Genomic DNA, 24,348 nt, shown 5'->3' on the forward strand with positions numbered 1-24,348 from the left:
AAGTGACCTGAAAGCATTTATTTTTAATATGCGTCATGAGAAACAGACTGATAGTGACATGACAATGTACAAAGAACTGAATTTATGTGCTTCACCTCATAATATAGTTGGACACTTCAGTCTACTAGCAGATAACAGCGCAGTGACCTGTAAACCTTATACAACTAAATCAATGTCAGTGTAAAAGCCTTTCATGAGAATGTGAACCGACATTGAGTTCAGTTTGACTAATAAATGAATGAGTAATTATATGTCAGAGTAGCATAACTCTAAAAATAGCTGCATACTTGAATAAGTGAAAACATCTGAGATCATACCATTCTTTTCCCTTTATAGACAGAAACACCTCCCATGAGATATTATGCACTGACAGCTGTACATGTGCTTTATAAGAACCCACACACACATTCAAACAGTCATGCTTCATCTCCAGTGACGATTCATTTTTATCAAGCTCATTAATTTCCGAGATGAATTTACAGTCATGGACACAATAGCCATTTAATTGCACTACAGAATTTACTGGGCAGCAAATTGGTTTCTGTATCAGCACTGAACCTTTAGGAGCAGAGGCCGTCTATCGTCCTGACACACACATTCTGTGAAATAAGGTAGACTCAGATGGGAACAGTGATTTATTTTAGTTGAGTCATAAAGGCACTGATTGTCCAGTGATAGACACACAGAGCCAGAACATCAGTCAGTCGATATTACAACATTCATTCAATCATCCAGATTGATTTACTCTTCTCATGCACACTTTACACACTTCTTACACGTGTTGTAAAGGTTTTATTTGTTTTAAGGAAGAGTGCGTTAGTCAGATTAGTGGTTGATAAGTAGCAATTTTTCTTTTTTTCTAAAATATTTATGTAACTTCTTGTTCACATTACTCTCGCTATTTTTGCTGTTTGTAGTACGTATGCTGTGCTGAATTACAGTGTAGCATACCACCATTTAAAACAGTATTATTTGTTATGTTTCACATAAACATTAGACAATATGCAGTACTGTGCAGTAATGTTTTTTAAAATGAGTTTTAATAAACATCCATATATATTTTCCAGATCTCTTTATCAAGATACAAACAGAAATTAAGAGAAAAATTTTACATTTTAAAACAAAATTAAAAAAGGAACGAACCCAGCCCGGGGATTGTAATTTAACCTTTGCTGGGTTACTTCACCCCAAAATTTTGGGTTGTTTTAATGAAATTGTTGAGTCAAATAGCATTTTCTGGGTTATTTGACCCAACTGCTGGGTTTGTCCCTTTTTTGACCCAACGCTGGTTTAAAATTAACCCAGCATTTAAAGAGACTTACACTCTTAAAACATTATGGGGCGGTTTCCCGGACAGGAATTAGACTAGTCCTAGACTAAAATAAATGTTAGAGGTGTCCAAACTGAAAACAACTTGCACTGACATCTTAAAATACATCAGTGCCCTTTGTTTTGCATCAAAATGCACACAAGTAATGTTATTAGTAAGGCATGTTTGTTAAATCTAGTTATTTTTCCGAATTAAACTAAGGCCAGGGGCCTATACCATGAAGGTAGCTGAACAAACTCAGAGTTACAGGATTGGCTTTGACTTGACAAAACCAAACCGATGCAATCAGGCTTTATTGGTCCCATGAAGCGGCTTATCAACTTTCTCTGTATACTCAGGCTTTGATCTTTAGGCTATGATTACTCCACCCGCGCGTGCACATAAAAGAGTGACGTCGGCACCGAACAACCAATCGGAATAGAAAATAGAGAGAGCACGTACGAGCAGTGTATTTTTTTTAGCGGAGGAGCATGAGCTAATTATACAAAATAATATAGAGATTATAAAAATTTATTTCAAGAGTGAAATAATACTGCCTCTGCTCTTTTTAATATAACATGTACATTAACATGTACTTTATTGTATAATTTATTTAGGTACCCAAAGTGAAACATGCTTTTTTTAAGTTAATTTACATTGTTACATTTGTTAATAATCTTACAGGGAATTTTATAAAAGCCCTCTTTTAAAGACATGGTAAGGAAATGTCCTGGGGAACACTATGAAGCTGTTAATGTAGGCTTTCTTACAGTGCGAGGACCACCTTGCGGATGGTTCGACAAACCGTGTTTTCCCCACCAACCGCATACAAGTATGTACCACTTGCAAAAAAGCGCAACGCAATACACATCCTTTACGGTACAGTAAGTGCACGAATTTAACGTGATACATTTCTTATGTAAGGCAAGAAGTTTGCAAAGATAAGAGATTCCTTCCGTGGAAAATCTAGATATTTCATACAAATGACTGGGCAAGGGAAAACTAAAAACTCTCTCTACGAAGTGCTCTTCTAACAATTTGCGCGGAGACCTCTGAGACTTATTTCTGCTTTGGATGTTTAAGCCCTCCTTTTTTTCTTAGTTTTGTCCTCTTTTTTTATTAAAATGCGGTATCAACACGAAAAATAGTGATTGTTAAATATGCCTTAATGTTATATTTGAATATAAAAGTTAAATAAAAAAATACAAAGAAATAAAATTTGCGCGGAGACGCTGTAGTTACGTCAGCTATAATTTCTTTGCTCGCAGCTGATTGGTCAAACTGCAGTCTCAGATCTCGAATCCAGAACATAACCTGCCCCGTAAGATACCATGGCGACCAACACCGATTAAAGCCGCGCTACTTTCATGGTACCTAAAACCCAGGGTTGGCGCAAACTAATCTTAAACTTACCTGGCTATCCACTTAAACCGGCTTCATGGTATAGGCCCCTGGTCCTGGCTTAAGCTAATCCCTGTCCGGGAAACCACCCCAATGTGTTACACATTGTTTTGTGTTAAACTATTTAACACATCATGTGTCATTTCGTGTTGATTTGAAGTTCATGTAAATAAAAGGGACAACACAAGATGTGTTAAAACAACACAAAGTGTGTTGTTCCAAAAATAACAGAGAGATGTGTTAAATTAAGGACAACACACTAGATGTGTTGTCCATAACTAGACACAAGATGTGTTTTTTTAACGCATTCGTTTTAAGAGTGTAGAAATAATAACATATGGTCACTATACTATTGCAAAAACAACAATGCATGGGTTGATTGATTGAACCATTTTTGGGGTCAAATATATGAAGAGTTTGGTTCCAAACTGTTTTTAAAAATTAGATACCACCAAAATCAGTATTGTATCTGGTCAGTATTAAAAAGTAAATTCTTAATTTTACGCAAAATCTGATATCCACCTTGTTATTCTGTCATCTTTTCTCACTTTCTTACCAAAACGTGATAAACGTCAGTCCTCCTTCTCTGCACAATGCAATAAATCCACTCAACAAATCACAGCGCACCATTACACGCATTGTAAACAACAATGGCGGCGCGTTGAATACACACATAATCCTAGTTTTCCTCATCTACTTTGTACTTCGTGATCAACGAACAAACAAAAACAAAATAATTCCTTTGTTGGCATTGATAGGTTTGCCAGGGGAAGAATGTAAGCCACTCGGCGATGGAAAAATGCCGTCTGTTGCTTGTTCTCACACGACAGCATCAAGCTCCTGTCATGCTAACACATTGACCCCAGGGGATTTTATGAAAAACTTTCCCATATTTTACTTGAAGTCAACGAAAATCGAGCAGGACCAAAACATTTTACAGCTGATCACTGTCAAAAAATTTCAGCGACAATGTCCCAAGGATGACAGCAACAATTTTAATCAGTGTATACAACTAGTCAACTAAATGAATATAACATTGCAAAGAAGGATGCACATTTATATACTGATTTAATAGATTTATAGCATTTTTAAAAAACAAAACTTGTCATGGATTTATTGCATTTTGCGGAAAAAAATAATCAAGTTTTTATAATAAATCTCTGAAAATCAAATTATGGATTAGAATTTTTTTTTGTTATTGTTATTATAACCTAAAGATGCTATGTGAAAGTTTGTAACAGAAAATAAAAAATAGATGGTATAGAAAACACATTTTTACCAAAATAGTCAAAATGGATTTATTGCGTTTTGGAACCAAACTCTTCATATACATTTTACGGCTTAATTTATCCCAACGGCTGGGTTCGTACCCTTTTTGACCAATGCTGGTTTAAAAATAACCCAGCATTTTTAAGAGTGTACTGTAAAGCAGGACGCTTGTATTTCATTCTGAGCATAGCGTAGTTCCTTGTAGTGGACAAAATATGTATACAGTAGAGAAATGTAACCGATAAAAAGAACTTGCATGATGAGAAACAGAGATGGTTGTTAAAATGCATCCATTTTGAGTTCCAGCTGTGTCATTATGGATCAAAACAAAATGTTTTGAGGGACTGGAAAAGATCTGCAGTCACTTCGTTCAGCCAACTCTCAGTGTGACACTTCACTTCCCTGTCGATATTAGACCACTAAATCAGTGTACTGCATTTCACACATAAATGCCTGTGGTTGTTTTGCCTGGTGTGGTTTGAGCAATCTGACATAATGGCTTTCTGAATGGCTCCATATCATGTATATATGTCCTGTCTTAGGGCATATAAAGCAGACTGGTGACTGGCTTTTGTACACTAAACCATTATTACGGTCACTATAAAACTCGCCCTTCTTCTGATTTGCTGTTTTTTCCATCATTGCAGGTGACTAAAATGGTCAAGACAGTCACGACACGGACGGTCCGACAGGTGCCGCTGGGTCCAGATGGCCTTCCTCTTCCAGAAGGTTCATCTCCACTTGGGAGCTACACCGACTCCATCGATCGTCGCTATATGAAAAACGGCGACCGCTTTATCACGCCCCAGGCCACCTCCACCCTCACGCGCTCCTACAACAATTACGTCGACTCCTACAACGACACTCCAGACAGCCAGTTTCGCCATTACCCACTTCACGATGGCTACGGGGACGTGCCCGAGAACTACGGAAGCCTTTCGCGTGGAGTCAACTACAGGCCCTATAGGCCCTATATGGCCGCTGGAGGATACCGGCCTGAGAACAGCTACACGCTTCCCATTCGTAAGGAAGACTATGGCCATATGGCACAACCGCAGGTCCCTATGGGCAGTAGCACTGTGGATCTCAATCGTTCCCAGCCTGAGCGCTTCCAGCCAGAACCCTACGGCCTAGAGGATGATAGACGCAGCCTCGGCCCAGATGACGAAGAGCCGTATGACCTAGAGCCCGATTATTCCACAGCTAGCCGTCGCACGCTGCCCGGACGTACCATTCGAGAGCCGCTGAGGAACGGCCCACGTGTAAGGTAAGGCTAAATCGTGCTATCGATTTATTTGTTTGCTGGGGGTTTGCAGTGCCTTTGTGAACTTAATATGTGTGGATGTTTGTAAGCAGCCTTAATGTGATTGCCAATTTGAGGTATTCAAACGTGTTGTCCCTAAAGAAACACAGAGATTGAGGTTTTAATTTGCACAATGGAATGTTATTGCTAAACAGGTCTACAGTATTTTTCGAGATATTTAAAGGTGCACTGTGTCATTTTTAGGATGATCTCTTGACAGAAATGCAATATAATATACATAACTACACTCACCTAAAGGATTATAAGGAACACCATACTAATACTGTGTTGACCCCCTTTCGCCTTTAGAACTGCCTTAATTCTATGTGGCATTGATTCAACAAGGTGCTGAAAGCATTCTTTAGAAATGTTGGCCCATAATGATAGGATAGCATCTTGCAGTTGATGGAGATTTGTTGGATGCACATCCAGGGCACGAAGCTCCCGTTCCACCACATCCCAAAGATGCTCTATTAGGAGATCTGGTGACTGTGGGGGCCATTTTAGTACAGTGAACTCAATGTCATGTTCAAGAAACCAATTTGAAATGATTCGAGCTTTGTGACATGGTGCATTATCCTGATGGAAGTAGCCATCAGAGGATGGCTACATGGTGGTCATAAAGGAATGGACATGGTCATAAACAATGCTCGGGTAGGCCCTGGCATTTAAACAATGCCCAATTGGCACTAAGGGGCATAAAGTGTGCCAAGAAAACATCCCCCACACCATTACACCACCACCACCACCCTGCACAATGGTAACAAGGCATGATGGATCCATGTTCTCATTCTGTTTACACCAAATTCTTACTCTACCATCTGAATGTCTCAAATGAAATCGAGACTCATTAGACCAGGCAACATTTTTCCAGTCTTCAACTTTCCAATTTTGGTGAGCTTGTGCAAATCGCAGCCTCTTTTTCCTATTTGTAGTGGAGATGAGTGGTACCCGGTGGGGTTTTCTGTTGTTGTAGCCTATCCACCTCAAGGTTGTGCGTGTTGTGGCTTCACAAATGCTTTGCTGCATACCTCGGTTGTAACGAGTGGTTATTTCAGTCAAAGTTGCTCTTCTATCAGCTTGAATCAGTCGGCCCATTCTACTCTGACCTCGAGCATCAACAAGGCATTTTCACACACAGGACTGCCGCATACTGGGAGTACCAAAATCAGATTAAATAATTTTGAGGAATTGAGGAAAAGTGGGGAAAATTAAGATCACACATTGCTCTTGATTTTTTGTTAGAGCTCAAGCTCAGTTTCCTCTTCTCCCCTAAACTCATCTGAGCTATGTGACATTTGTTAAGACAACCAAAACCTCCAGATCCTTTTACTGAAAGGCAGTGTTAAACATCAATGCAATGAGTTACTTCCTCTCCCATTAAAACACAAGTATTTTTCAGATGTTCTGACCTTAGCATCCTTTTGTCGGGACATTGAGCAGAGCGGTGTCAAAGCTAATGACAGTTACCAGAAGCAGAGAGGAATGTTAAATAGCTCTTCTTCTTGACCAGTTATCTTTAACTTTTTGACAGATGGATTTATTAAACGTTTTTCTTTCGAGAGAGCAGATATAAAGAGGGAGGATGTCAATGTTTATATCCGTCATCCAGAAACAGGAGGAACTCTTGGTTAATCTAAAAAACATTCTTCCCATACTCCCTTCTTCATTGTCAGTGAATTAATTAATAACAACAGCATCAGCAACTGACAAAGTCCGGTCGGGAGTCTATTGAACCTAACCGAACCTATGAAACAAAACTCCTTCAGCTGTCACATTGGGAAACACATTGACGTTTATGCATTAGGTGGATGCTTTCATGCAAAGTGACTTACAGTCCATATACATGTATACATTTTTTGTCCTGTCCTTCGGATGAGACGTTAAACCGAGGTCCTGACTCTTTGTGGTCATTAAAAATCCCAGGATGTCATTTGAAAATTTAGAATTCTGGCCAAAACTTGACCATTGGCCTACATATCATCCCCATATATACATATATGAATAAGCTGGTGTGTGGTGGGCGTTTTGGCGCAATATGGCTGCTGTCGCATCATCCAGGTGGATCATGCACATTGTTGGTGGTTGAGAAGAATCCCCCATTCATATGTAAAGCGCTTTGAGTGCTGCAGAAAAGCGCTATAGAAATGTAACAAATTATTACTTATTATATATTAGTATGTGTGTTCCCTGGGATCAAACCCTCAACCTTTTTTCCTGCTAATGCACACGTTAGTGAGCTACAGCGTACATTTACACTGAATGTCAGAGGTTTGGATTTTGCATCCATTTTTAACATTTGCAGTATAATAGACTTGGGCGAAAATGTGCTAATGAATGCCAAATATTAATATGTTAATTAAGAGCCTATTGTTTTGCAGTTTGGAAACCAACAATCGGTAAACTGCCAAAACGCTGACATTCAGCAAAGAAATGGTTGCCAATGTTTGCATGGATTTAAACACAGATACTGTGCAGTTAGTTTGTCACAAAAACCCAAGGTCTCTTTCTGTCTGTCTCTACCTCTCTCTATCTCTCTTTATCTCTATGGAGCTGTTGTTGTCAGGGTGATTTATAGTCTCTGGTGAACACTGCCAGACAATGGGGTTGTGTCGTCTCCAGCCATATCTCTAATGGTTCATCTCTCCTTGCCTGATCCTCCTCGCACCTGCCACCAGTGTCACGGTAGAGTAGCCATAAGATTGTTATGCCAACATTTCTCTGGGGACCACCAGGAACCACTCCCAGTATGTGCATATACTGAAATGGCATTAGTTTAAAAGCATACAGCCCATCCTATATGTTTTATATGAAAGTAAAGATGCGTTATCTTTAATAAAAACTGTACTAAGGCTTGACGAATGTAGGCTTTGATAATAAACCTATACAGTAGTTATCTTACACAACACTTGAATACTTCATTATTATTTGCAGAGTGCAGCTAAATTGTAATGTCTGACTACGTTTACATGTACATCAATAATGTGATTATTTCTAGTCGCAGTAAGATGTTTACATAAGATGTTTGCAAACCTCTTCACTCCTATTTACATGCGTTTTTTATTTTTCTGATAATCGTGGTTATTATTCACATTGCCCAATGCACAGCACAAATGATGCACTCACATATAGGTGTGTTACTGGCCATTGCTTTCATTTATTTAGGTTGAAATTGTTCCTAAGGATGTTTTTCGTTATTCAAAAACACATGCGCTCTTCAGTTGGTGCAGTATAGATGCGATTAAAGTGTTTACATCGGCACACGCCACATTTTAATACAATTACACTTGCTGCGATTATGAGCTTAACCGCATTATTTTTTAGTAAGATGAATTGTAATCGCAATATTTCCGAAATCGTATTTTAATCACATTATGAGGGTGCATGTAAACATAGGCTGCGTCTGAAAACTTATGCAGCTGATTTGTTGCCTCGCTGCCTCATGAGGCAATGACTTCGGAGGCATGAAGGCAGCTCAAAGAATTGCTTTCGGACACACTTCATAGACAGCGTGTTTGAAATATAAACAGAGAGCACCTTTGTGATAACTAATCACATATTTGAAAACAATTAAATGCAATTAAAAGGTGTAAAAAGGGAAAATATAAAAATTTTTTGGCTGCCATTTTATTTTTTCGAACTCGACCAGGCTTGACCAATCACATTCTCTATGCGCACACACGCATAGAATTGTGGGACAGGACGATGGAGGTATCTAAGGAGGAAGTAAACCTAACATTAGATTCAGACCGGAGCCGTTTCTCAATATGCGTTCTTGTCTGTACTTGTGTTCTTGTGGACTTGTGAAACGTCATCAGTCGCGGCCCAAGTACTGTTCCAATTCAAAGTTCGCATCAAGCCCAAGTTCACATAAAATCCCCGGATGTGTTCTTGATCCGCCCATTTTATCAAGGATGCATCAGAGGAGACTTGTGTGGACTTATGACAGCGAGGTTTCCCAGAATGCATTTTGCGTCGGGAGTTCGTTCTTCCGAGTCTGAACTTGCAAGTTCGAACTACGAAGGACACAAGTCCGAGTTTGGCGTACTTGGTATTGAGAAATGGCTCGGGTCTGCCTCGTAAGCCTTGAAAAGTGAAGCCCCTTGCTCTTTGATCGCCCCCCGGTGGCTGGCTGCAGTACAAGTCATAACCCCGCCCTCTCCATTCAAATGAATGGGACTATGCTCTAAATAAAAAAAATATTTACACTTCCAGTAAAAGTTTTCGAAAGATGGTTTTGGTCCTTTCAAGTAGTTGTTATCACACTGATATATGTTCAAGTGTTTATTTTTGTGATAAGTTTCATTTTAGCTTGTAATTTGATGCTATAGAAATGGGGCGTGTCGTTATGATTGGAGTGGTTGAATTGGCCGCACGAGCGTTTGGGCGGAAATTTGATACCGCGGCTCCGACTCTGGCTCCACGGACGATTCCTTCTGCGCACGCCTTGGCTCCAAACTGACGTTTTTACGTAACATGGCGCCAACCGTGGTCGGACATTTTTGGCTTCAATTCATTACAATGGTGGGAGGCGACGTCGCGTCGTCCATCTTTTTTACAGTCTATGATTCAGACATGCCTTGATGCCTAGAGTTTTCGGACACATAGTCTATGTTGCGCTGCCTTATATTGGTGTGTCACTTGTAAAAGGAATAGTTCACACAAAAATTTAATTTTGTTATGTTATACCCTAAACCTTTGTGAGATTTATCTTAAAGTAAAAAATTTGTGCCTATTTTACGACTTGTTTTTAGTCTGGTAAATTCGAAAGTAATTGCCGCTGTCTCAGTACCGTTATCCTCTTTGAATGATGGTAACCGAATCCGCTAATATTTTCCTCTCTTATTCCTTTTATGGATTGATTCTGAGGCCTATTTATGTTCCCAAAAATATACAAATAAATAATTCAAAGAAAGAAAATGATAGGAGGCAGCAATGAGCGTATTACCATGTGGTTTTTGTTTGCAACAAACACACATTATTTGAAAGTGAAGAGGTTTGTCCATTATAGACGTGTAGATGCTGTCGTAAATATCTTCAGAGCATCATGTCTAGTCGAAGTGCTCTTCACGTGCTCCCGAATTCCCGGGTGCGCAAAATGACGCCAATTTAAATGCAAATCTTGACATTCCTGTTGACAGGCCGCAGTGTTTTGCATGCATCTGAACTGTCTAAATAGTTTCAATCTCCAAAGCCCTTATTGCACGAGAGAGAGAGAGAGAGAGAGAGAGAGAGAGAGAGAGAGAGACTAAAGGGAAGAGATGAAGCCTGAATGATTATGCTAATGATGAATCATTTGTTAGGACCTCTCGTCTCTCACAATGAACCTTTCTCCTGGTCATATCCATTTTCAATCAGCACCTGACACCATTGCGACATCTCTTTGATGAGTTCTGCCAGAAACTCTTTGGCTCTCGAGCCGCTATATATTTCCAATACACCTTGTTTGGCAGTTAAAGTGTAAGCCGGCCGCAGAAAACTGGCAAGCAGTATCTTAATTACTGCTCTTAATCAGCAAAAACCAGATCGGTCTGGTTTTGTGACACCATTAAAGTTGCCCTCTATTTGTTGGTGTTTAAATTAGGATGTGAGGACCGACATTAAGTGTATGCCAATCTTTTAGATCTTAGACAATTTAAAATGAGCCTTTAAACTTCAAAGAGCTTGGCTTGACTTATGGTTCCAGTTAAAGTGAAAGTGAATTAACTGTTTCTTGAATTATTTGGAGCTCTTAAAGTTTTTAGAAAGGTGTTTCATGAGTGTGATGAGATAATGAGATGACCCCTGCCCTATTAAACTTAACAAAAAGCTGAAAAAGTTCCCATTTACTCCAGAACAGAGCCAAGTCTTTCAACACATACTAACAAACATCTGTATGACCTTTATATATATCGGTTTACATATTAGTTGTTTTGGTTAATTATTCATATCATAATGAGACGTGGCGGGATGAATTTGTAAAGCAATATTTATGCAGGTTCGCATCCCAGGTCGCACCCTGCCAACAGGTCTGGCTGCGGTCACCGCTCAGACATTTTGTCACATAATGGTTATTTCGTTATTCTGACACTGAATGGTACTTGGATGGCTGCTAACTGGATGGCCTTTTTAGAGCAATAAATCTTTTCCAGATTTACCATGCGGTCAGAAACCACTCACTTAATTTGCATGAAATCTGTGTGCATGTTACAATAATAAAACAAATGCTGATGGTTATCGGTGGTGACTGGGGCTTGGACGTTTAAGATATCTATCTGCTTGAGCAGAGTAATAGTTTTTTATTGCATTTTATTATATTGTATTATTTGATTGTAGCGCAGGTACGTCTGTCTTGCATCTAAATGCTTTAAAGGTTCGCTCAGTGGCCATTTCAGAAATACCCATGGCTAGCTAATCTCAGTCATTCAAGTACTGATTTTATCTAATGTGCTTGAATGGAGAAAGAATGAAATCTCTCTTGGCTGAGCTTTTGATTCAATAATATATTTCATCTCGCCAATAAAATCTAACAGTGGCTTGTTTAGGTTATGCTGAACTATTTTACAGGCATGTCCAGCTAATGCACATACATTATACAGTCTAGTTCAAAAAGACCAGGGATCACATAAAATGGGGTTTCACAAAATAAGTCACATTATAAGTAGGGCTGGGCAAAAAAAAATCGATTTTTCGATTAATCTGTTTTTTTTTAAACGTGGTTGATTCAGAATCGATTCTCAGAGAGCAGAATCGATTTTTTTTTTCAGATTTTTTTCCCGCAAACATTGAACGTAAGATTAACATTAATCAAATTACTAGTCTTTTTCACTAGATGTCACCCTCTTTTTTGCCTTGCGAGGTTACCAAGGAGCCTGTCATTCTTTCATTCAGTGCTTAAAATGGTGGTTTTAGGTGCTTCCTCAACATTGATGGCACCTTCCCATAAAAAGTAAGAGGTATGGAAGCATTTTAGATTTCGCAAGCAAAACGACAACAATAGTGTTGTAGCTTTTAATTTCTTTTTATTAATTACCCACTTGTAAACTTATGTTCACTGTTATTTTTTATTAATATAATATTTGTATTAAATCTATATTCATTGATTTGAATCGAGAATCAAGTATAAAAACCAACCCGAGAACCGGAATCGAAAATTGAATCGAGAATTGAAATCGAATTGATTGTGAATCGAAATTGAATCGATCTGAAACATCTGAATCGATACCCATCTGTATCATACTGTAATTTCTATAGAACCCCATCATTTTAGATAATCAGTATGTGTCCAGGGCAGTCTTTATAGAAAAATCTCATCTAACGTGTTTGTTACCTGTTGTCTTTAGTGCATCTAAGGCTCTGTGTCTTCTGAGATCAATCAGATGATGTGTTCCTCTTCACGCAGTTAACATCTCCTTTCACAGCCGTATCATCAAACCTGTGTTTTTGCGACGTCGGATGTATGCACCATCACATTGCCGTGTGTTGAAACCATGCCCAGGCTGCCAAGGAACAGCTTGCTACGATGTCCTCGCTCTGTAATGTGCTCCCAAATCACCTCCGAAGTTGCAGCGTGTAATTTACATAAAACTCTCATTAAAAGTGCGTCCCAGTGCATTCTCAGCTGTGGCCCATTTTGTCAAACCGCTAATCAAAATATGTGTCACTGGCTCGGCTCTCTCCTGGCGATCTGATCAATTCAAGATAGTGATGGTCATCAAACACTTGGAAAGAGTAATAGCATTGTAAGATTGAAGAGCAAACAAAAACTTGTAATGAAACGTTACCATGGTAATATGCAGTATATGTACATTATAGTATGTACCTTGTAAATACAGTGATACTATTCACAGTGAAAAACTCAGTACCATAGTATATATATCAAATTGAAAATGCCATGGTAATACCATCTGATATGTTACACTTTTCCGGTATTTACTTTTTTAAATTGGCCTGCCATTGGTAGGTTACAATCACTATGTATGTGACTTATATGACTTTTGCACGTACTGTACTGTACTGTACTCTCTGTTCCTCCTGAGCTTTTTGTCCTCAGATTCATTCTGTTCACTGTGTGGCAAATTTTTTTCAGTGTAATAATTCACTTTTTTCAAAGTATTAACTCTCCGTTCCTGGTTATTTGTGATAGTTCTGGGAAAACCCATCAGATGGGGTCCTGGAACAATTCCCAAAAAAATTGTCAATTGTCAATTGAATGTAATTTTTTGTCAAATTGGGTTTTCATTAAATTATTTTTTCTATAACATCTTGCCTATCATCTCTGAAAATATCTAAGCAATTTTCACTTGTTTAGTACAGAAAAAAGCTATTCATAATGACAGGCTTAAAAGACTGCATTTTTAATGCAATAGTATCTGCCCAGAACAGCAGAGGTGCTATACAGTCACACATTGCTTTTTCTCTCTTAAAGGAAAACATAACAGTTTTTCAATATTATACTATGTTCTTACCTCAACTTAGATGAATTAATACATCTATATTGTTTCATTGAGTGCACTTTTAATCTTTGTACAGCGCTTCTTGAATGTGTTAGCATTTAGCCTAGCCCCATTCATTCCTATGGCTCCAAACTAAAGTTTTATTTTGTGCCACCATACTTTCTCTTGTGATTACTCATGTAACAGTCTTTAAATAAGGAATACATGGAAGTGTTTGGTGGCTTCTAAATTCATCCCTGTTTGGAGCCATATGGTCTAGGATGGGGCTAGGCTAAATGTTAACACATTCATGAGATGCTGTACAAATATTAAAAGTGCATACATTGAAAAAAAGATGGGTATGTATTAATTAATCTAAGTTGAGGTAAGACCATAGTAAAATATTGAAAAACAGTGGTGTTTTCCGTTAAAAGTTTACTTATCAAAATAACCCAAATGTAGATTGAAGGTGTGCATGCAAAGTTTTTTTTAGAAAGTTATCATAAGACCACGGAGCACATAAGAACAACGAGTCGAAATGAGTAGCTGCTAACTTTAATGATAAACATGATCGCGTCAGTCTGATCAATCCTGGTGATGCCAGTGCCCTAAACGATGTTGTAATGGACTATTTCACATCCAGAGATAAAGGATCAGGTGATTGAGACGTTACTGAAGAAGAGTCAGATGAAGGTACCCTAGTAATGCTGATATTGTGGCAACCTGCACTGTGCTTGCTATACTATATGTAAACTATGATTTAAAATACAGTAGTCATGTCATCTAAACATACAAGTATGTAAATGTAAAACTTCACTAAAAGTAACAGTAAAATAAAAAAAGTTATTCAAATAATATAATAATATAATAAGTGTTGTGTGTTCCTTGGGGTCAAAGTGACACATGTATTGTGACTAAAATAAGTATTTTCCCACAGTAAAGTGATTTCTTTACCTGTAATACTTGATTGTTGTACTTTTATTTTCACTGCCTCTCTTTAAACCCATTTTTCTCAAAATTCCATTGCTGAAAATCACAGCAATCATCCGACTTCAAATAACCATAACTTTGATATGTTATCAAAACCTAAAATTCATAAAAAAATTCCCAGATGACATCACATTTCTGTCTGTCTCTCTCTATCTCACTCTCTCTCTCTCTCTCTCTCTCTCTCTCTCTCTCTCTCTCTCTCTCTCTCTCTCTCTCTCTCTCTCTCTAACTCCCTCTCTCTCTCTCTCTCTCTCTCTCTCTCTTTCTTTCTTTACTGTAATTTGTTGTTTTTCGGTATTGATTGTAAATCTACATTTATTGCAAAAAAACTTAATGGGATAGTTTACCCAAAATGAAAATTATGTCATAATTTAATCACCTTCAAATTGTACCTGTATATATATATATATATGACTTCCATATATTTTTCTTTCTTCAATGTAAGTCAGTGGTGCTTAAAGGTCCTGTTCTTTCTGTGTTTTTGAAGCTATGATTGTGTTTACGGTGCGCAATATACCATGTGTTCATGTTTCAAGTGTAAAAAACGCAGTATTTTTCACACAATTTACTTATCTGTATAGCGCTGTTTTCACTGTCCTAAAAACGGGCTGATGTCTTCCTTGTTTTATGAAGTTCCTCCTTCAGAAATATGTAACGAGTTCTGATTGTGTAGTTTGTTTAGTGTGTTGTGATTCGACAGCAGCTTAGCTTGCGTTAGCTTAGCTGGTGACTGACGTATTCCTGTGGGCAAAGGTTAGTCAAAAAACTGTTCTAATGACGTCATTAAAACAGGAAGTAGAGGGCTGTAGTCCAAACTGGCCTTCCGCTGTAGGCTTTAAAGGGGAATTCTGTTAAAGAAAATATATCGCCTGGCAGTGAACTTTGAGCATTATCATTTCATAGGTATTATTTATGATATTATAGCAACATTACACACTAACTCTGGTTTAAAAAATGGGATTAGAAAGAATGTGGCTTTTAAAGGAACATGACGGCTTTTTGGGACTTTATTCTATTCACCGTATGCCCTAGAGTTAGATAAGTCCATACATACCCCTCTCATCTCAATGCGTGCTGCAACTCTGTCTGATGCACCCACCACCAGCCCAGCTCAGCACAAAGACCGGAAGTAAATGGCTCCAGCCAGCACACTGCTCCAAATAAGTGACAAAACAACGCCAACATTTTCCTATTTATATGTTGTGATTTGTATAATCACAGCATGTACAAATAACAAGGTCATATGAGACACAGCTATCTTTTAACAGTATACATACTGGAAACTATATTCTCAGAAGGTGAAGCACTGCTACTTGGGCGGGGTGATTAGCACAACACTTGCACAAACTTCTCAGGTGTTGCAAGCAAATCACTCCGCCCAAGTAGCAGTGCTTCGTCTTCTGAGAATATATATAAACTTTACAAATTGGGAGCAGTATGCTAGCTGGAGCCATTTACTTCCAGTCTTTGTGCTAAGCTAGGCTAGCGGTGGGTGCGTCAGACAGAGTAACGGCATGCATAGAGATAGAAAAGGTATGTATGAACTTGTATAACTCTGGGGGATACGGTGAATAAGCTAAAGTCTGAAAAAGTCAGCATGTTTCTTTAAAAACGGTCTGGCTACAAACATTGCTCAAAAAACCTTCCTTTGTGTTCAGCAGAACAAAAAATGCATATACAGTAGGTTTGGCCTAGGCCTGACAGAAAATAAGACATGCACTGAAAGCAATACACTGAAAGTTATTTTAAACCATTGTTGGTCCCTTTTTGTCCCAATGCTGGGTTGAAAGTAAGTGTACAAAATATACGAATTGGTATCGGATTGCTCACCAGAAATACTGGACATAGAAGGAAACTTTTGTTATTGAAGCCCATGCCTGCATACTGTATGACTCGTGAGGGTTTCTCCTAGTATTTTATGATGTCCTGTATTCAGATTCTTCATAGCAGGGAAGACAACTGTCTCTCTCTCTAATATATCCATCTGTTTCTGTCTCTCTTGCTTTCTTTCTCTCTCTCTCTCTGTATGCAGTCTCTTCTATATTTGTTCTAGGCCCTGCAGGCTCTCCGTTTTCCCATCATGTTGTATCTTCCTTCATCATTAATAAAAGAGAGACAGAGTTGTTTATAGTTAATAAAAATATGAAAGCACTTAATCTCATTGACAGGAGATGTTTTTCCATATATTCGTTGACACTGTGGTTAGTAGTTGTTCATCCAAAAAAGGAATTCAGTCCTCATTTACTCCCTTTTAACCTGTATGACTTGGAGGATAGTATGGTTGTTTTTTTTCCATGCAGTTATAATGAACAGAAACTGAAGCTTTCAAGCTTTGAAAAGACTTCAAAGCACCATTGAAGTATCATAAAAGGTCACTATATTCTGAGCTGTACGATAGTTTGTGTGAGGAACAGGCAGACATTTAGGTCACTGAAGATCGTCGACACTTTAATTTCTGAGTAAAGACTCTCTTTCTCAGTCTAAAATGTTTTCTAATTTCTGTCTCTTTTTCTTTTAACTTCAGTTCATAACTGCAGGTCTTCAGTACTTCATTGAACCCTGAAGCGCAGGCACTTAACCTTTAACTTTCTCACTCTCCCGCACCCTGCCTGATTTTAATCCCTGCATGTGACTGATTAAGTGTCTGGCTAAAACCCCTTCTATTCCACATTTGTTACAGAGGTTACGATGACCCCATAGAGGCAGAATTAATCGAAGAAAGGCACCCCTACATCCACGGCATGTACCCTGCTCCTCTCGCCCAGCCCGAAAGAGGCAGTCTGGCCAGTCTTGACCGCATGGGCGGCCGTCGCTCCCCCTCCATCGACAGCATCCGCAAAGACCCGCGCTGGAGGGACCCCGACCTCCCCGAGGTCATCGCCATGCTGGGCCACCCCATCGATCCGGTTAAGTCCAATGCAGCCGCCTACCTGCAGCACCTCTGCTACGAGAATGACAAGATAAAGAAGGACGTCAGGCAGCTGAAAGGGATCCCCGTGCTGGTGGGCTTGTTGGATCATCCTAAATCCGAAGTTCACCGCAAGGCCTGTGGAGCTTTGAGAAACATCTCCTACGGCAAAGACCACGATAACAAGGTGGCCATCAAGAACTGCGATGGGATTCCCGCTCTCGTTCGCCTGCTGAGGAAAACCAATGACATGGAAGTTCGTGAACTCATCACAGGTAATCACTGGTTATCTATCTCCATCGGTTTAACTCATACTGGAATTCAGTGTTGTTTACAGATATTTGTGGATATCTGTGCGTATGTCTATCTATCAATCTTCCCTATAAATTGTGGTCCATGTAAGGAAGACAACAGAAAGAAAGATACTGGTCGAAATTCAATTACAATTTCATTAGGCTGTCCCCTTGTGTGACTGCCTGACCAATAATAATAATAATATTCAATTCAATAACAGATGGAGCACAGCTTTTCCAGGAAAAAAGAGTCCCTGTGGACCTTCTGTATTGTTCATCCTAAATCTTGTATGATTCATTCGTTTTTATTATTCTTGTTTCATCTTGTCATGCTTGGCAGTCATTCTGCTAGCCACGCTGTAGGCCCTTTGCCAAGTTTGAATGCCAGATGAGTACAGGCCCACTGATTCCAGGTCAGTGTTTCATCAGCTGGATCTTGACCTGCTTAATGTCACTGTACGAACCGGGTTTGTGTCCCCGTCTGGCACTTTAATTCCTCAACATGATCTCCATGACCTGACACACGTCTGTTAGGATGTGACAAACACAAAAGAGGTTTCAGACTGGACAATCGAAAGTAGAGGCGCCAAAGACATCAAAAGCTCTTACTGTATCCCTGGAGTAGCGATTTCATAGTAATCAGATTCAGGGATTTACAGGAATCTGTATTTAAAATATTCTGGCTTTCTGTAGCTGTTTAGCATTAATAAAAAATCATGTACTACTTGTTCATTTAATAGACACGCATCTATAAGTTAAGTCTTATTCCATATATAGTACATTGGCAGTCAGTATGTAACACAAGCCTTTGCAGTTAATTAAATGTTTAAGGTTCGATACAAGTTCAGCTCAATTGACAGCATTTAATTTATAACGGAAAGTAATTACGTTTTATAAAAATAGGTAATGGCTGTTTATATTGGAATGCCCTTATTATAAAAGTCTATCGCTCAAGGCAGAGCATTACATTAAAATGCACCTATTTTAAGTTTAGCATCAAGTTTTATTGTTGACATGGGAGTAGAGTTATGTACTCTTGTGAAGATTGTGTTAAGACAGTAAACCTTTTTCGCATAAAAGTGCAAGGAAGGGGTGAAGAGTAACTATCAGCAAATTTCTGTTTACATGGAGTAAACGTCACCCCTCTGTACCACCTAAACAAAAGTTTATATGCCTAGAACAGTAGTCCCATGTCAGAAAAAAGGTACAAAACTTGATCTTTTCTGTTGCTGGGGTGGTACCCATAAGGTTCTGTTTGGATCTTTACAGGTATTCAAAACAATACAATGTTGTGCCTTTTTGGGTACATTATTGTACTTTAAAAAGCACCAATGGTACGATTCATGATTTTTCCTTTCCTTTAGTGTGTAAGTGTGTATTAGTACATGTTAATGATATGCAAAAGGTACAAATCCCAAAGTAAACGATAACGCGAGTAAGGAGTGTCACATTTCCGGCTGACGTCAGAGGTCAATTACAACGTACAGATTAGCGGGTCAATCAAGGACACAACGCTTTTCAAATCCGTGCGTTTCAGGAAGAGAGTGAAATCTTGAGCTACAAAAATGCACAGTGTGTGCAAAATAATGTGTTTTTTTAACCATAAACCACACAAACACATTATTACATTTGGTATAATATACAGTATTATACCAAATTCGAAAAATACCATTGTTTTTAACAATTAAATATGTTCTCTATTGTGTAACTTTAAAGGTACCCGAAAATTTAACTGGTACAAAATTGATCCTTAAGGTACACAATAGGTACAACATTTCAATTTGATGTATACTCATGGGGGAACAGTTTTGTAGATTTTTTGTACCTTTTTTCTGACAGTGTGGCTTAAATTCAGTCCCTACAGAAAAACTTGATTATGCGTTTGTATGATTCAATGCACACTCAAAAAAATTGTTTGTTCATTCAACATAATTGAATTAAGGAAAACTTTTCCACGAAATTTATTTTGGCTTGTACAACAAGAATACAAATAGTTAATTTAAACAAATAATCTTTTGTTGAACCAACTTAATAAATATATTTTGATTGGTCATAAAAATATCTTGTTCAATAAACTTAATTCAGTTAAGGAAAACTTTTCCACATAATTAATTCTGGTCTGTTCAAAAAATAAAAAATACAAGCATTACATTTCTGGTTTTAATCCCTCTGGAGAAGTTATGCGCGGGTCGTCTCATAACCTGCGGGCTCCGCGGGTAACCCTCACACTGTAAAAAATACTTTGCTGCCTTAAATTTTTTGTTGAATCAACTCAGATTTACAAGTCATTTCAACTTACTATTATTTATCTTGACTAGGGATGAGTTGTTATAACTACAGGTGAGTTGTTATAACTTATAAAATTCTCAACTATATTTTATAAGTTGTGACCACTCATCTCTGTTGACATGACTTATAAATCTGAGTTGATTTAACAAACAATTTTAAGGCAGCAAAGTATTTTTTACAGTGCAGGCGGGTAAAGAAATTGTCACTTTATTTGCGGGGCTGGTTATGGTGTGTCATTAAAAGCAAAATAGAAAATCATGTATGTTGTGTGCGATTCCATTTAGTCTATATTAATTGTAAGGGAATATATATTTTCATATGTTAAAATATTAACGGCTACATAGCAACATAACTTGCGTGATGTCCCCAAACCTTTGACCTCACGGCACGAAAACGCCAAGCAGCTCGCAGTGCCAGCCACAACAACAAAACAAACGGAAAAATAAAAGTGAAGATGAAAGATGAGTTGCGGGAAGGCTGGGAATTTATGAATAGATAATACAAAAACTCTGCTTTGTAAAAGTTGAAAATGTTTATCATTATCCTATCTTGTTGTTAATATGACCATGCTGGTTTCTATAGTTCATAAGTGTATGTTGTTGCCGATGTAATCTCATGGCTGTTTCAAAGCACTTTAAGGCTTACAATGCCTAGTATGTCTATTTAAAGGTCGTGGGTACAGGGCGGGTTGTAAAAATACATATAGTGGTACGGCCAAATAATTTCATAAAAGCAGGACCCGCGGGTTGGGAAAAACCCCCGACCCGCACATCACTACTCAGGATGGTCCACAGAATTTTGTCTGTCTGTAATGAGTAACATATCCCACAGGTTTTGTCGATAAAGCCCAGCCCTTTTTTTTTTTACTCTGAGCATTCTTTTAATAGGATTGATGAATTAATGAACTGAATGAGAAAAGCTTTTCTGGTAATGACATTGATTGATGGTTCTACAGATTTTTCACAGACCACAGAAAAAAGTTTCTGGTGTGTGTAAAATACCTGAGTAAATCTGGAGTCTGAGACAGCTAAGTGATGAATAACTTTACTGCAGGACAATGTTGCTTTCAGTCACTAAAAATAGCTCTCCTTCTGCAAAAGAAGGGAATATGGTGTGTCAGTTCCAAACCAAGTCTTGGAATGGCCATATGCTTCATCCGAAAGGCCCCTATGAAAACATGGCCCTCACAGTGGTCTCTCGACTTTCAGCGGCATGGAAACAAGAATGTTTTTTCTACAATTTAAAATAATTACTGGATTTTTAAAATAGCTCTCACTTTATGGTTTGTACCCTTGAAAGGGCTGCTGCACCCCCATTCCATCCTACAACATTAAAAATTGCTTTTCTTTTTTTATCGTGTTAGTGCTGACGCATCTGTTTTTACATTATCTTTTTCTCTTTTTAGTGGTATTTTTAATTAAACTTCCCATTTTAATTTGGTGACCCTCTGGTAAATGTTTTTATAGTGTACTCTGAATAGTTGCTAATTCATTTTTATATTTTTAAACTTAGGTGCTTAGGACTGGAACAGCTTTAAAGCGTAATAATTTCTTTCATTTCCTCCTCTTCTATTGAACAAATTTATCACTTAATTAAAAGGATTCAGGCTACAATGTGTTTATAGTGTATTTTGCTTTCTGTTCTGCACTCTCCATTGTACCTCTGTGTGTCTGTCTTTGTCTTATTCTTTCTCTCTCTCTTGTAACTAAAACAACAACATGGCTCCTGCGAACAAATTAAGCCATGTAAAACATTCTGCACCTCTCGCACTATAATGTACCTCTGTATACTACAGCATTGTTGTAGTGTTTTTGCCATTTATAAGAATGCCACCTTGGACAAAAACTGGGTTGCTGGTTTATTCTGACAGGGTCATAGACAGGAGAAGAAACAAAAGTAATGCAGATAATAAAAAGCATCTAACTATATAATTAATAAATAAATGAGCATATTAACTTTTAAAATAGAGGATAAAGTAATTTTCATGTTGTTTGTTGTTAACATCGGCGTGCCCAATCAGGCCCCCAAAAAAGGTATTTTTGGGTAAACGACTAACAAATTACTGTACTGTAGGCAGATGCCAGCATGGATGGGCAACATGACATGTCCTCATTTTTGAAATCTATGAACAAAATGACACAAAGTAAAAGAAAAGTAGGACTCAGAATACATTATACAGTGAGGAAAATAAGTATTTGAACACCCTGCTATTTTGCAAGTTTTCCCACTTAGAAATCATGGAGGGGTCTGAAATTGTCATCATTGGTGCATGACCACTGTGAGAGACAATCTAATGTATGATTAATAAATAAAATATTTATTTGTATGATACAGCTGCAAATAAGTATTTGAACACCTGAGAAAGTCAATGTTAATATTTGGTACAGTAGCCTTTGTTTGCAATTACAGAGGTCAAACGTTTCCTGTAGTTTTTCAGCAGGTTTGCACACACTGCAGGAGGAATTTTTTGCCCACTCCTCCACACAGATCTTCTCTGGATCAGTCAGGTTTCTGGCCTGTCGCTGAGAAACACAGAGTTTGAGCTCCCTTCAAAGATTCTCTATTGGGTTTAGGTCTGGAGACTGGCTAGGCCACGCCAGAACCTTGATATGCTTCTTACAGAGCCACTTCTTGGTTATCCTGGCTGTGTGCTTCGGGTCATTGTCATGTTGGAAGACCCAGCCTCGACCCATCTTCATTGCTCTAACTGAGGGAAGGAGGTTGTTCCCCAAAATCTCATAATAAATGGCCCCGGTCATCCTCTCCTTAATACAGTGCAGTCGCCCTGTCCCATGTGCAGAAAAACACCCCCAAAGCATGATGCTACCACCCCCATGCTTCACAGTAAGGAATGGTGTTTTTGGGATGGTACTCATCAATCTTCTTCCTCCAAACACGTTCAGTGAAAAATGACCAAAGAGTTCTATTTTGGTCTCATCTGACCTCATGACTTTCTCCCATGACTCCTCTGGATCATCCAAATGGTCATTGGCAAACTTAAGACGTGCCTGGACATGTGCTGGTTTAAGCAGGGGAACCTTCCGTGTCATGCATGATTTCAAACCATGACGTCTTAGTGTATTACTAACAGTATCCTTGGAAACGGTGCTCCCAGCTCTTTTTAGGTCATTGACCAGCTCCTCCTGTGTAGTTCTGAGCTGATTTCTCACCTTTTTAGGATCATTGAGACCCCATGAGGTGAGATCTGGCATGGAGCCCCAGTCCGAGAGAGATTGACAGTCATGTTTAGCTGCTTCCATTTTCTAATGATTTCTCCAACAGTGGACCTTTTTCACCAAGCTGCTTGGAAATTTCCCCATAGCCCATTCCAGGCTTGTGGAGGTGTACAATTTTGTCTCTGGTGTCTTTGGACAGCTCTTTGGTCTTGGCCATGTTAGTTGTTGGATTCTTACTGATTGTATGGGGTGGACAGGTGTCTTTATGCAGCTAACGACCTCAAACAGGTGCATCTAATTTAGGATAATAAATGGAGTGGAGGTGGACATTTTAAAGGCAGACTAACAGGTCTTTGAGGGTCAGAATTCTAGCTGATAGACAGGTGTTCAAATACTTATTTGCAGCTGTATCATACAAATAAATAGTTAATCATACATTGTGATTTCTGGATTTTTTTTTAGATTGTCTCTCACAGTGGACATGCAGCTACGATGACAAATTCAGACCCCTCTATGATTTCTAAGTGGGAGAACTTGCAAAATAGCAGGGTGTTCAAATACTTATTTTCCTCACTGTATATAGGTTTTCACTTGTTACAGTAGCGGTGATATTGCTTGTGTGTTTTGAGCAGTAAATTACTAGCTAAATCATGAATAAATAATTTAAATGTTTTTTAAATACAGTAGTTTAGTACATTTCAGAAATATGTACTTACACATAGAATATATTGCTTCACCTGAAAATATTTTTAGAATTTTACAATGGAATAAGGGACCACTTAACATATTTTGCACATGACCTTCAATCCAAGAGTCCAAGAGTATGGTGGCATTTCTCAGCTGATTATCTCATCTACCCTTCCTTCCCGTTCTTCCCCCACTGTTTTTCCTGCCCAATCAATGTATGATGAATGGCAGGGGGCAGGGCAGGACTGTAATAGCAGCCCTAAGTGAATGTCCTGTTAGACCAGCATGTCTGCTGCTCCCAGGAAATTA

At 38.5% G+C, this 24,348-nt stretch overlaps 1 protein-coding gene across 17 annotated transcripts in view; it reads left to right on the forward strand.

Annotated features, from left to right (window-relative positions):
- arvcfb (ARVCF delta catenin family member b) overlaps positions 1 to 24,348 on the forward strand; it is a 292,272-nt gene that overhangs the window by 202,379 nt on the left and 65,545 nt on the right. For all 17 annotated transcript variants that reach the window (XM_055199147.2, XM_055199145.2, XM_055199149.2 and 14 more), the window contains 2 exons: positions 4,627 to 5,246; positions 17,367 to 17,869. In XM_055199147.2, the coding sequence (XP_055055122.1) occupies positions 4,627 to 5,246; positions 17,367 to 17,869 (1,123 nt within the window). The remainder of the gene's footprint in view (positions 1 to 4,626; positions 5,247 to 17,366; positions 17,870 to 24,348) is intronic.

Source organism: Misgurnus anguillicaudatus, chromosome 22 (assembly GCF_027580225.2).
Source record: "Misgurnus anguillicaudatus chromosome 22, ASM2758022v2, whole genome shotgun sequence".
Lineage (NCBI taxonomy): Eukaryota > Metazoa > Chordata > Actinopteri > Cypriniformes > Cobitidae > Misgurnus > Misgurnus anguillicaudatus.